This window comes from Polyodon spathula, chromosome 21 (genome assembly GCF_017654505.1).
Source record: "Polyodon spathula isolate WHYD16114869_AA chromosome 21, ASM1765450v1, whole genome shotgun sequence".
Taxonomy (NCBI): Eukaryota; Metazoa; Chordata; class Actinopteri; order Acipenseriformes; family Polyodontidae; genus Polyodon; species Polyodon spathula.
This window is the reverse complement of record NC_054554.1, coordinates 22274117-22288066: the sequence shown is the minus strand read 5'-3', so window position 1 is coordinate 22288066 and position 13950 is coordinate 22274117. Positions and strand designations below refer to the sequence as shown.

General features: G+C 37.9%; 1 protein-coding gene across 1 annotated transcript in view; it reads left to right on the top strand.

Moving 5' to 3' along the window:
• LOC121296241 (protein outspread-like) overlaps window positions 1–13950 on the top strand; it is an 88608-nt gene that overhangs the window by 43176 nt on the left and 31482 nt on the right. Inside the window, exons 6-8 of the mRNA XM_041221584.1 lie at window positions 891–1065; window positions 2228–2675; window positions 6532–6658. Coding sequence (XP_041077518.1) covers window positions 891–1065; window positions 2228–2675; window positions 6532–6658 — 750 coding nt within the window. The remainder of the gene's footprint in view (window positions 1–890; window positions 1066–2227; window positions 2676–6531; window positions 6659–13950) is intronic.

Here is a 13950-nt window from a genome sequence, read left to right as displayed (position 1 = left end):
ACTACAAAGCTACTGTGTTAGTTAAATCTGCTATCATGACTGTTCAACTTTAAAGAGGGTTGCTTTTCTCCTCAATGTTTTGTTCGGGTAGAATTTACCTCAGTTTACCTCAGACTAGATCCTTATGTCACCGTCAGATAGGGTCCTAATCCCTGTTCATGAAAAAGTGGATTTCTAGTGTTTTAGGCTGGAATAATTGACTTAATTCATAATTTCAAGTGCTCAATGTACACTATGGAGTGTAGGGTGAGTCATTCAATTAGGTACTCGCTGGTTCGAATCCTGGTCTTGCTGAGTTTTGGATGTAAGCCCCCTGGACTGAGCTTAATACTTCTGTGGGTTGGGGAGGAAAACAATGTGGATGTTGTGCACCTCATTGTGCATTAGTTACTCAGACTGGTCAGGTACCTCATGAGTCCTGGTGGGGAATTCCAAGGCTGGGTGCTCACCAGATCCTAGGCTGGGCCCATGTCTGACTAGCTTCAATTCTGTAGGTAAAAAAAAGTAGATTTTCCAGTCCACCTGTAAGTAAATGGGTTGTAAGGGTGACTTTTCAAAATGGGTAAGCGATTGAAAATTGATCCAAAACAAAACTTGCGAGAATGTTGTTATGCTAATAATAAGACTATACAGCAAGCACAGGGTGGACCTTTTTGAAGTTTTACCTCCCAATGTATTTTATTTTATATCAATTTACCTCAGACTTCTTTTTTTATACATCTTTGGAGCAATTGTTTATTATTTTTTGCCTTTTTTTAATTCAGTTTGAAAAATCAATTTAAACATTTTACTGTAGCGGGTTTGTTTTATTATAAGCTGTTTGGTTTGCTACTAAAAAATAACAGGAAATATCTTTTAGTATGGTAATATGTCTTGTTTGTGTTTTGGAGGAGCCGGGCCCAGCGAAGGTTGCTGTGACTGGCTCTGGTATTCCAGATGCAGAGAAGGTTCCAGATTCCCGGTCAACCATATGGCAGGAAGAACTAAACACCAGGGAGGTGGAATCGTCCCAGGTTTGGCCTTCATCGGATAGTGGCGCATTCACTTCAATGCTGGATGAAGGGGGTAAGCAGGAAATCATATCAAGTGCTTTTATGTCTGGAGATTTAATTTTGCATAGCTCATTGTCATGCAGTTTGAACAAATGTTTTACGATGGCAGCCAAAAGTCTGCTGCTTTAATTACTAAAATGTTTAATTATTTATTTTCTAAAGTACGGTTTACAGAGAATGTACCGTAAGTCAGGAAGACAGACGTTTTGGCTTGTGTTTTCATCAGTGGACTCTAGCTGAACCATTGGCTACTTGACTTTATTAGTTGTACCAGATGATAGTGGTAAACATTTCCTTTGAAAGGGCTGTCCTGTCTATTACACAAAAGTTTGATCAGAAGAAAGCCAAGGGCTTGCCAGTAGTCTCCTGTTGATACCATAATAAACGTTTTACATTTTCATGGAAATGGTGAGATTCCAATATAAGTTAATATGAGCAGTATAGTTGGCATAGGCACAATTTTAATTTCATTTAAAGAAACTACCCAATAAATGTACCAAACCAGAAATATTGGCCTCATATGAACTGGGGTTTGAGTAGTCTTTAAGTTGTTTTGTGGCAGGAAAAGAAAATGTGTAAACTACAATTTGGAGTAAGCTTTGAAAATCTGTCCCCTGACTCTTATTGTGTAAAAGAGCAGTATTGTACTTGTTTTTTTGTATTGACTAAATGCCAAAGATAGATGTGCCTTTAGCTGTGTCAGATCCTGTTCCTTTATTGATTCTGTAGCTATAAGATTATACCTGTCTTTGTGATCATGGGTGGGGACACCAGGTGTGGCATATCTTACTTGGCACAGAGCAGAGAACTGTTACCGTGGAAATGAAACACTATATTGATCAAATATATCCGTGAATTTTGCAGGTTCAAATGTAGGAACTTATTGGAAGAACAATCGTAAATATAGTCGCCATTTTTACTTCTCTTAAATAAGTACACTACAGCAGAGAAATATATTAAAAATAAAGACCAGTGAATACTTGAATTGACTTTTTTTTTTTTTTTTAATCTCTCACATCCGATTATGAGACCATCTATATGTCATTGCACATTTTTTTTTTTTTTTTTTTTTTTCTTACCGTCCATATATACCTCTCATTGGTTTGGAACTGGTAAAACTGTCCAAAACCTAATATATTCTCACTCATATAATATTCTGGGTTTTTTTTCTGCAGGACACGTTCTGGATGCTACCTCTGATCACAGCTCTGTCAATGGGGACGAGAGGGATAGAGGTGGCATCCCTTTCCACCTCCCACAAAGACCCGACATGCAGGTTTTATCCCCGACTGGTAGTTCTTCCAGTAAGCACAGTATGGATCTCGGAGGGATCCCTCGATGCCAGTCCCCTGCCCAGAGCGATCCTTTTCCTTCCGGGAGCAGCCTGCTGTCTAACGGGTCTCACATCAGCGGCTCAGTGAGTTCACTGGATTCAGACACGAGTGGAAGCACAGTAACGAGTACGGATAGCCACTGTGCTGAGATCCGGGCGCAAAGGGCCTCCACACTGCATGAGGCCCCTCGATCAAGGAGGTATGAGATGGAAGTGAGGAAGGCAGAGAAACGAAGTCGAGCAAGGAGCCCAGAAAGACCAGAGGAGGAAGTGTTTGGAACAGAGAAAAGGTAAGGAAATGCACGGCCAAATGTAATAAAGCACAGTGAAAGCATGCAAAGCATGGTTACGCATTGAAAATCACGGAGAAGTATGGTAAAGCAAACTAAAAAACATGGCTAACGATGGTAAACTACAGTATGGTAAGTGAATAGTGTAACCATGAGTGCTGTGTTTATTTCACTCATAAGGATGGCTGTAAACAAAAACAACTTGGTGGGTAATAGTATATATGTAGTACCATATAATACACCGTGAACGGATAGCCTTGCACTTTAACTGTAACCAAAGCTAAGTCAACAGTGGAATAAACTTTCTTCTTAATAATCTTGTAAGGTTTTTCTTTTTTTGTGTAAAATCTCAGTATTCAGTTTGGCCTTTTGTGAAAGGTGTCAGGGAAAATCAATCCTCTTTAGTGACCCTTCAAAATCAGTATGCCACTTAGTGCCCATTTAACATTTAGCATCAGAAAGGAAATGTCACTGTTTAGATTGCAATACACTTATTAAACAGTCTGGCAGAAAAATAATTTGTTTAATAATTTAATTTTAGCTCAGCGAAAGAGTGGTATTCTGTACCCAGCAGCCAAGAAGAAAAAAAAAATGGCAGTCCTTTGAAATAAATACTGGACAGATTGTCTCAATTATAGCCTTTTAAGGCAACCTGCTATTGCAGAGCATTCACCAAATAAGGTCAGAAATTCAAAAATGCAATTCAATATTTTAAACCATCTACTGCTAAACAACATGGAATTTTAGAATACCTTGCACAGTACAGTATGAACTACATCATATTGAGGTTCGTAAAAGATATTCTGAAACAATGACTTCATGTTTCCTTCTCAAAATGTGAATCAGCATTACAGCACCGGAGCTAATTACAGTACTAAAGTAATAATGTTCATACAGTCGTAGACAAAAGTATTGGCACCCTACATTTATTATACCATACTTCAAGGTAACATATTAAGGACAAACACGTAGTAAACTCTAACCACTTTTTAATAAAATAAAAGGCAAAATACACAGTCATTAGTAATATAAACCAGTCATCTTTATAAAAAAAAAAAACAGCCAAGCTTATTTCATTTAAAGTATTTGTTCATGACAAAAGCATTGGCATCCCTGCTTTGGTAACAGCATAAGGAGGACACATGAAATACTAAAATAAAGGTGCTAACAGATGTTTATGATCATTCTTAACCAGTGCATTGCATCGTGTTGGTGAAATCTGGGCCCATTCTGTCTTGCATGTTTCCTTCAACTCAGACAGATTGGATACACAATGCTTTGCTACAGCTTTTTTCAGATCAGTCCAAAGCATTTTTATTGGGTTTTTGATGTGGTGTTTGCGAAGGCCTTTACAGAACTTTAATCTTTGTTTTCTTCAAGAACTTCAGAATTGACAGCCCTATGCTTTGAGTTGTTGAAGATAAACTGTCTGCCAATCAGCCTATGAGCAGATGGTTTCCTTGTATTTTGTAGAATGCTTTGATACATTGCTGCATTCGTTTGATCTTCAATCACATGAATGTCTCCAGTCCCTGAGCTGCTAAAACACCCCCATGTCATGATCGAACAACAAACTGATCGAACAACATTCTACGAACATACTGTTGTCCATCTTTGGAGAAAAGTTATATTTTAATCTCATTGGACCAGATCATTTGGTTGAAGACTTTAAGGCTGCATTCACCCTGTGCCCATTTCAAGTGAACTCGGTCTGGTTCGTTTCGTTTGAAATAATGTATCCATGTGCTTGCTGGTCACATTTCTCTGCGAGGGACTGAGTTTGTTTGGATGCTAACTAAAGTCAGTTTTCTGGTCCTTGTCCATTGTTTTTCAGGACTGTCCGGTTGTGTTCACAATGCAGTTTTCAAGTTAACTTGGTTTGTTTATATGGTGTGTGAACCAGATGTTTACAATATCCTGCAAGGCATATTGAAAGATGGCAGCTATTGATGTATTGCTCTGGTTTTTAATATAGAATGTTTTAGATTCTTACATATGGCTGTGGAAGAAACACTGGGGGAGCACTTCGCTAATTAGTACATGTATTGAATGCTTACAGTAGAAGAATAATGCAGTTTACACAATTATGCACGGTTCTCCTACTGTCCACATTAAGAGTAATTTAAGAAAAGACTGAATATGTTTTACTATTTTTGTCCAGGTTCGGCTTGGATTGTGGTGTCTGATCAAATGTCTGTCAGAGCTTCAGTTTTCCCACTTGCCAGATTTCCACAGGAAAAACTTGGGCGTTTTGTTATTCTTGTTATAGCGCTGGTCTCTGGCAGGCCTAATAAAGACAACGTTAAAACAAGCTTTTGCATTAAGCCTTTTTTAACTGACAGGATGTCAATTTTTTACAGAAAACAATAACACAGGGGTCCCCCAGTGGCTTATCCAGTTAAAGCTCTGCCGCTGGGAGCGCAGGATGAGTCGCACAGCTTGGATGGTGCCAGTTTACATCCAGGCTGAGCAAAGAGGCCGAACTTTGCTGGTGACCCCAAGCTGGGCGTCATATTGGCTCGGATGCTTCCGGGGTGGGAGACGGGAAACCGGCAGGGATTGCTTCTCCTCAACGCGTAACAGCGAACCGTACTGGCCAGACACCGAGCACATTCAGAGTGGATAAAAGGCAGGACTGCTGTCGGTTCTCTGGGATCAGTAGCCTGCCCACCTCTGCTGTGGATTGCTCAACGTAAAAACAATTCTGGTTTGAGGCTTGTGAGATTGGAGGATGCTCACATGCCCTCAGAACGTTCTGTGCTGTGTGGGGACTCGCTGCAGTGAGGAGAAAAAACATAATGAGGCATTCCAAATTGTGGGTAAATTTAAATAAAATAATTTTGGTCACTAAAATATAAAAAAAGAAAGAAAACAATAACACACAGCAAGCAGCTAGTACACCGTGTTCTGTATTTACTACCTGTGCTGACCTCTGTTTTCACAGGATGTCTGGTAACCCTAATGTAGTTCCCAAAGACATTTGTTTTCACAGGATGTCTGGTAACCCTAATGTAGTTCCCAAAGACTTTTTTTTGTTTTTTACTTTACTTGTTTCCTCAGAATATGAACTGAATTACATGCAAAATGTTTATTTCAGGTTACCATGTGTAGTTAGTTTCCTATGTGCAAAAGGACAGAGTCCAGCAGTTGTTCACATTGACGTTTAGCAAGCAAAGCACACTGTGCGTTTACCAAACGGACCGAGACCACCTGTTAAGATGGACTCCATACGGTTCATTTCCCAAGCAGACTTTGTTGTTCGCAGATCATACCAAGTGTACAAAACCGTACCGAGCGCAGACCAAACCCTGTAAACGGACCCAGTGTGAACGCAGCCTTAATTGTAAAAGTGCTAATACTTTTGTCAATTTTTGAAATCTCTTAAGTCATTTTAAGTTTTCTGTTAAACTGCCAGAAATGGTGTGTTATAAGTTAGTGGCTAATGTATACTAAATGCTTGTATTTTTAACATGTTTTCTTGAGATATCTTATATTAAGTGTTGGATGCCAATACTTTTGTCTGACCTGTAATATGTTAAAAACTTTACAGTCCTGTTAAAACTTTTATAGTCTGTAGTATAAGCCATACAATTGTAAAACAACAGTGTAAAAAGCTCTTGTCTGGTCCTACATATGATTTAGATTAATTCCATATTTTTAAAGAGCCAATGGGTCATTCCTTTTATTTTTTCTTCTGCAACAGCCGTGTTAATAAAGGTGGTGTTAAAAATGGTGTTAATAAAGTTTTTAATACTGTACAGTCCACCATCGTATATATTTCAATTTCCTGTAACTTTTCAAATTAACATATCATTATTTAAAATGTTCTTTAATTTGTGCTTCTTTCTTTCCTCAGTCGCCCCACAGTGATTGAGAAGTTTGAGGCCCTGGAACTGGAGAATGCAGAGAGGATGGAGACTGATGAGCCTGACCCCCCAGCAGCCCGGCAAGGGAGAAGTGAAACCAGGCGATCCCAGAGAGAGGTACCTATTTCTCTGGGCCTCAGGGGTCACAATGGGATGGTGCTGGTGGCTCAGGAAGAAGCATAGTCATCTTTAGAGGTTTTAAATCCTGACTACCAAAGAAAAACTTTTGCTTAGACCTGCAGTTCTCAATACAGTCTATAGACCTGATAACCAGGTATACTTCTGTGATTAACTTTGAAGTGCTGAAAATGTCATTTGCACAGTTTTCCCTTACCTTATTGTGGTAATTGCAATTGAGTAGTTTCAGGTGATTTCCAATTTCTCTTGCTGTTCACTGTGCAGGCACCTCCGTGACATAGCTCTAAAAATCCTTTTGTCAGTTATTTCCATATCTAATCTAACAAGTACAATGCAGACTGGCCAGTAAATCACATTGTATAAACACAGTATTGTCAGAACACCTGGTAAATGAACGCTCCTCGGTAGTACTCTAATAAATCTGCAGTAAGAATTGCAGATTCCACTTTTTAAAAACAAAGCAGGTCTCAAAAAAGGACGCTACTGGTAGCCATGGAAATTCATCCGAACGATGAAGTGTGGCAGGATGGCTTGGTGGTGACGTCAGACCAGAAAGAAACACAGGCACCAGTAATGTGTTTTGAAGCGCTGAGCATGCATTTGTTAAATAAAACAAAATAATTGAACAAACAAAACGGCACAGTGGCCAAAACAGACAAGGCAGACAATAATTAAACAAAACAAGTACCATGCTGATCAAAATCAAGCACGACTAGCAATTGCACTGATATTTTTAGTTCTCACTTTTCTTTACGTTCCAGCTGTGAACTACCCCCACCCGGTCTAATTTATCTCTCAGCCACATTCTGCACGGGATATCTGATATCTGTGGTTGACAGCCAATGTGTCAATAAATCATTAGCTTAATTGTGTTTTGCATTAATAATATACAATTAATCATTGTATATTATTAATACAAAATAATAGAAATTAACACAGGGGGTGTGGGTTCCCCGTCACAGGAAGTCAGAAAGGAACTAGAAGTTTCAGCAATGTCTGTAAAGAGTTTTTTCAGAACAGTTCAAAGCACTGTCGTCAGACTCAATACTAGAGAACAGCACTCCAGACTACCAAAGACCTTCATGTTTTGTGTTGTTTTTAAATTTAACGGATGTCGGAGATGAATATAAAGGTACTTTCCAGGCTCTGTTTTGTGGTCACATTTCCCTAGTGGATTCACTTCCTATTCCCATCTCAACTTTTGGGGAATTAATGCAAATGCTCCACGATGGAAAATGTCTTCAAACAAATTTAAAACAAAACTCCTTTTGTTTTGTTTTAATTCAAGTGCATGCTAGTGTCATATCTTTCCATACTAAAACTTGCTCGCAATGAGAAAAGGTTGTATTTTTTTAATTTATTTATTGCATTTATGTAGTGCTTTTTATATAAAAGTATTTAAAAGCACTACATATCAGAAAAAAAGAACAAACCACAATACATTTGTATAGCATGTCACACATACAACTGCTATAATCAGACCATTTAAATAACATTTAAATAACAGTATACACGTAATAAACACGACAATTTTAAAGTTACATTAAAACCCACTAAGATAAGAAAGCCATATTATAAAAGTGCATTTTTAGTCTTGTAACGGTCTCAGCTTCCCTGACAAACGAAGCCAGAGCATTCCATAATTTAGGAGCTTTACAAGAAAAAGCCCTCCCTCCCATGTTGCTTTTGTTGACCCTAGGAATAACCAGTGCAGTTTGGAAGATACAGGGTCAGTAACTCTTGCTAATAGTTAGATGCTAATCCATTCAGGGCCTTGTAAATTAACAGCAAGATCTTAATATCAGTCAGTTCTATACTACAGTGTAAAGAGACCAGAACAAGGTTAATATGTTCAGTTTTCCTGGTTTAGTCAGAATTGTAGCGGTGGTATTCTGAACACGCTGCATGTGGGATACCACACGTTTTGGGACACTAGAAAAAAGTTCATTACAATAATCAATTCTAGATGAAACAAAGATATGCATTGGTCCCTCTGCATCAGATACAAAAAAAATTGGTCTAAGTTTGGCTGTATTTCTCAAGTGGTAAAAAGATACTTTAGTAACTTCCCTAATATGAGTCTTAAATGAGAGCTCAGGATCAAGGATGACCCCCAAACTCTTAATTTCAAGTTTTGATAAGAGACTGCAAGGGTCAAGCTCATGTAATCCCACATGTCCTTTTAGTTAGTTCTGTGAGCACACTAGCATAACCTTTGTTTTATCTTAATTCAACTTTAGAAAGGCAGCACTTGGAACTAGAATTAAAACTAATGGAAATCCAGAGTCGAGAGCTTATCAGCAGATCATTCACAACTCTGACAAGGGCCGTCTCTGTGCAGCACAAAAACCAGACTGAAACTTTTCGAAATATACCATTAAGAGTTAGACTCTTTTTGTAATTGAATTTCAACAACTCTCTCTAGAACCTTATCTAAAAAAAAATAGGTTGGAGATTGGCCTATAGCTATTGAGGAATTTAGGATACAAATTGTGTTTCTTAAGCATAGGCTCTATCAAGCTACCATAAGTGCTGAGGGAGCTGTACAAGAGGAAAGTGAACCATTTATAATTTTTTTAATGTGGGTATTAATAACACAGAGAACATCTTTAAATAGTTTTGTAGGAATAGGATCAAGAGATCATGCAGTAGCTCTCCTTTGTTGAACTAACTCTGTTAGTTCCTGCAAGGTAATCAAAGAAAAAGCTCCCATAGTAACCGGAATAGGTGTAGTTGGTAAAATTGTGCTGGAGTCCTCCTTAATAGAAGGTGTCTGTGGAATCTCATTTCTGATTCTCATTTCTAGTATTTTATTTTTAAATTGGTGTAAGTCAATGCAGCTGTGAGAGGAGCCAATGTCAAGGGTAGGACTATTAGAGGAAGGATTAATTGATGTATTAATTGTGTTGATTGTGCAAGGTCAGACAGACAGACAGATAGATATACTACAAGGTCAGACAAGTATATTACAACATAACAATCATGAACACAAAAGAGAAATATTGCCTGTAAATATATCATCATGGAATAATGGCCATACAAATGGCAGCATTTGTTCTCCAGAACTAATTTAGTAAACACAAGGTTCAAATATGTCCAGAGTTTGTTTTCTTTTTTAGAAAAATTAAAAAATAGCTTATATTATTTAAGAAAAACATTTTAAAAACAATCTCATCTTGATAATTTGACTATTTCAAGTTGGCAGGCACGGACTTCTGACCCATAATGTTATCGGCTCTTTGTGTTTAAAAGATTTCCATTGTCCTAATTTATTCATTTCCTCATTTCTGGGCTCAGGCCTCCAAAGAGACTGGCCTCCTTTGAAGAGTTTGGAGCAGTACCACCGTTTTGCATCATTAAATGAAGCCATTTATTTATTTATTAAAATAACTGAGTCAGCCTCTTATTTAAGTCGTTATCTGAACAGAGAGATCAGATTGAGAAACAGAAAAAATAACATTTCTGCCCAACTCGAGAAGCATTGGAGAGTATTCAGTGGTGTGCAAAGATGTGCCATAAGAGACCAAATTTCATAATATACTGCAGTATTGATAAAGTAGTAGAGGACCATTTCAATCTGTACTCTCAATCTCTGCTTTTGTGCTGTTAGATAAACTGTATTTAAATGTAATTTTATTTTACTTTTTGAAATATGTACTTAGTTAAATGTTGAGTGAGAAGTATTTTAACAAAACTTAAAACAGCAAAAAAAGAAATGGTAAAAAATAAATAAGTTGACTTAAAATTAACTCTTATTGTTATAATTTATTAAATTTTGTGCAGTTTGGGTTAGAGAACTGTATAGTTTGGTGTAAACCTGCAAAAAATCACAAGAACAAAGACTATGTTCTATCTTACAAGATACTTACCATAGACTGTAATATATATATATATCTATATATATATATATATATATATATATATATATATATATATATATATATATATATATATATATATATATATATATGTACTGTGTGTGACAACATCAGCATTAGTGGTTGATTTCTAATGAATGCATGCATGAATTTACCAACTACTCATAAATGTTATTTTTGAAAGATAAGTTTTTCATTACATAATAAACTATATTTGAAAAACCTTTTTATTAGACTCGTAAGCCTTGTTTTTTCCGAATAACGAGGAAAACAAAAAGTCCTCGATTCTCTCTATGTTGTTCACTGAAAGTGACAAAATTGGTAGGGTGGTGACTCTTCTCGTTTTTAGTGACTGGCATCTTGGTGCCTTAGCTTTGAAAACATTGAATAAAGACAAGAATATAAACTTTTATAATATATATTATATATATATATATATATAATTTCCTCTTCAGTAAAAACAATTGTATTTTCAAAGCTGCTTAAAACACGTACAATTTAATCCATACATTTTGCTTCTCTTTTTAGAAGTATTTATTTTATTTCTAAAAAGTCCCATTGAGGTTCAGACTGTGTTTGCACTGTCAATTTCATAGATTCAGTGGACAAGCAGATCGATTTTCTTGTTTTTTTGACATTGACTTTAGCTTTTGACTTTCAAACCCAGCAGGGGTTCCTGTGGCTTTTCCATTGCACCAGTTGGCGTTTTTTTATCCAAGATACACTGTCGATATGTTTGTAGATTTTACATTAGTGTGAATCTTTTAAAAAAAAGTAAACGCTCTTAAATAGCCCTTTTTTTATAACTTCTATTTATTGTAATACTTGTAACACACACATACACACACACACACACACACACACACACACACACACACACACACACTCTAGTGAATGATGAGATGAAATTTCCATTGTTTTTGTGTTTTGGAAAGTTTGGTGAGTTGAGAAGCTTCTATCTCAGCTGTAGCAACAACATATTTGAATAGAATTGAGTTCTGGTCCCCGAGAACCTGGTGTTCAGGGCAGTCATACAGTCAGAGGGTCAGGCTTGCATCCTGGCTTTGCCAGCTTCGCAGGAGATTCCACAGGGAATGGTGAGATTGGCTCTAGTGGTCCCAAAGATTAGCCAAAACTTGGCACCTCAACAGCATAGAATGGCCTCTACTGGCCAGGTGTAAGGTGAGCTTCACGGGGCTGCTCTTTTTTCCCCCAGGGGCTGATAGTGCACCAGTTGTTGAGCTTGTGGGTGTAAAGAGTCAATTGGCTTGACGGTGGGATTAGAGGAGGCCCACCGACCTTCACAACTCAAGATCTGTTGTGTGGAGCGGTTGTGATATTCCATACTGGGGAGAAAAACAAGGATAAAATATACAGTCGAGCCAGTTGTGTTTGTCTGACTGACTTTAGAAGTTTTGAAGGATTATGAGAACTTCCACTTCCCCTAGCGTGCCAGAAGAGGACCGCTTCATGTACATGAGGATGTTCTTGTATATAAGGAACCTCCTGAGCAGTATGAGACTGTTACTCTCATGTTATCTTTATATATTCTTAAGAAATTGTGACATATATTGCTTATCTCAGTAAATGCAAAGGGTTCAGTATTACTTTTCCATATATGAGTGAAGGAAATATAAAAAAGCGTACAATACAAACAGAAGGAGTAGCAAAAATTTGAGGATAGGGGCCTGATTTCCCAAACCTGTACTCGAACTAAGGGTTAGTAAACTACGTTAACCCTTTGTGGTCCTGTGTCGGACCAGGTCCGTCATTACAATTTTCCCTTTCCTGTCCGACATCATCAAAAAGACATCAAGCACAGGTCTCTAGTTGTTTTTTCTCCGGAAAACGTCGAGAAAACCTTCCAATGGCCGAGTGAGACTTATAGGAGCCAAAAAAAAGGGGGGGGGGGGGGGGGGGGGTCTGAGCAATACCCATAGCCCCTGCACCACAGAGGTAACGCAGGCACAAGCAAAGAACAGCTGCTTCTGCATCCAGCGCTCAAAGAATATCACAGACATTTGCAGAGCTTTGTAACCAGCGTGTTAAAAACAGCAGGGTTAAAATTTATGTAAGGCCTTTTCCAATGAAAGTACTGGAATGTTACATATGTGTAGTAGAACTTAGTAAAGACCTGCTACTTTAACACCAGTGACATGCCCCCTAGTTAATATTAACTTGCTGAAGGCCAAAGCACGTTCTTGTAGGTTTAGGTTATGCAATAACATTATAGGATTTGTTAAAGGAACATGTGCATAATACAGTGATTTAAACAATGGTCCTTTAAACACCAGAGGATTTCTGTCTATATAAATTCATAGTTTAAAGTTTTACATGATGCAAGCCTGTAAAATCATCTTCTTCAGTGTACTCAAAAACCCAAATGCACAGCGTTTAATCCAGGTGTGAGTATATTTATAAATGTGAAGTGCATGTACTTGCTGAACCCAAGTAGTCTTCCTGGCATTATCTCTCTATCAGACAAGAGATGAAAACCAACAGAAAATAGACTTTGTCATTTGCTGAGACATTTCCTGGAGTTCCAAAACACACAGGTGAGACGTTTGGTATCGGTGGAAAAAACGTGTTGCGGTCGCACTGTGGCGTTCGGGGATACAAATTGTCCCACAAATTTCTTTTTTTCTTGCGACAAAATATTATACAACCTTATTTTGATTAAATAAATATACAACATATCAAAATGTTGACAGCTGGCTCTTTGAGCTAAAATAAATACATCAATATTACAAAATCAACTTGGCGCATCAGGCACCTATATATTTTTTTTAGCCACGCTTACCACACGGAAATGTCTCATTAGTTGCACATAAATCCACTGAGCACTAACTGCGTTGTGTTAGTGCGATTGTAATACACACACACAGACACACACACACACACAGTTAGTGCGCTTTAAGTAACCACACTGAAATAATAACCACACTTGATACTTGCTCTGAAAAGGGTGAACTAGTGCGGTTGTCGCCTTTGTAACCGAACTGTGTGTGTATACAAACCATATTAAGAGCAAAAGGTGAACGCACAACCGCATTTAGCCTGTGTGTATACATAGCCATAGAGACTTTGGACACCTCTGAAACACAAAACTTTACAAGCAATAAAGCGAGTGTGAATTTGTCGAAATGGGCTTTTGAAATGCATGGTTCCTCAAGTTGTTTTTCATGGAAGCAAGACTAGCCGTCTTCCTCCTCTTGTCTCATCTGTCATTGGGAACACTGTGGTCGCCGGTACGCCCTCCCCCATGTCAAGCATTTCCATTACTTTGAACTGCTCGATAACCGCTTGCTTCCTCAGTTGTGTCCCTGGTTCATGCTCTTGCAAGCTCGTGGCGTTCAGTTTCTCAGTGTTGTTGCCTGCTCTCACTAATACAAT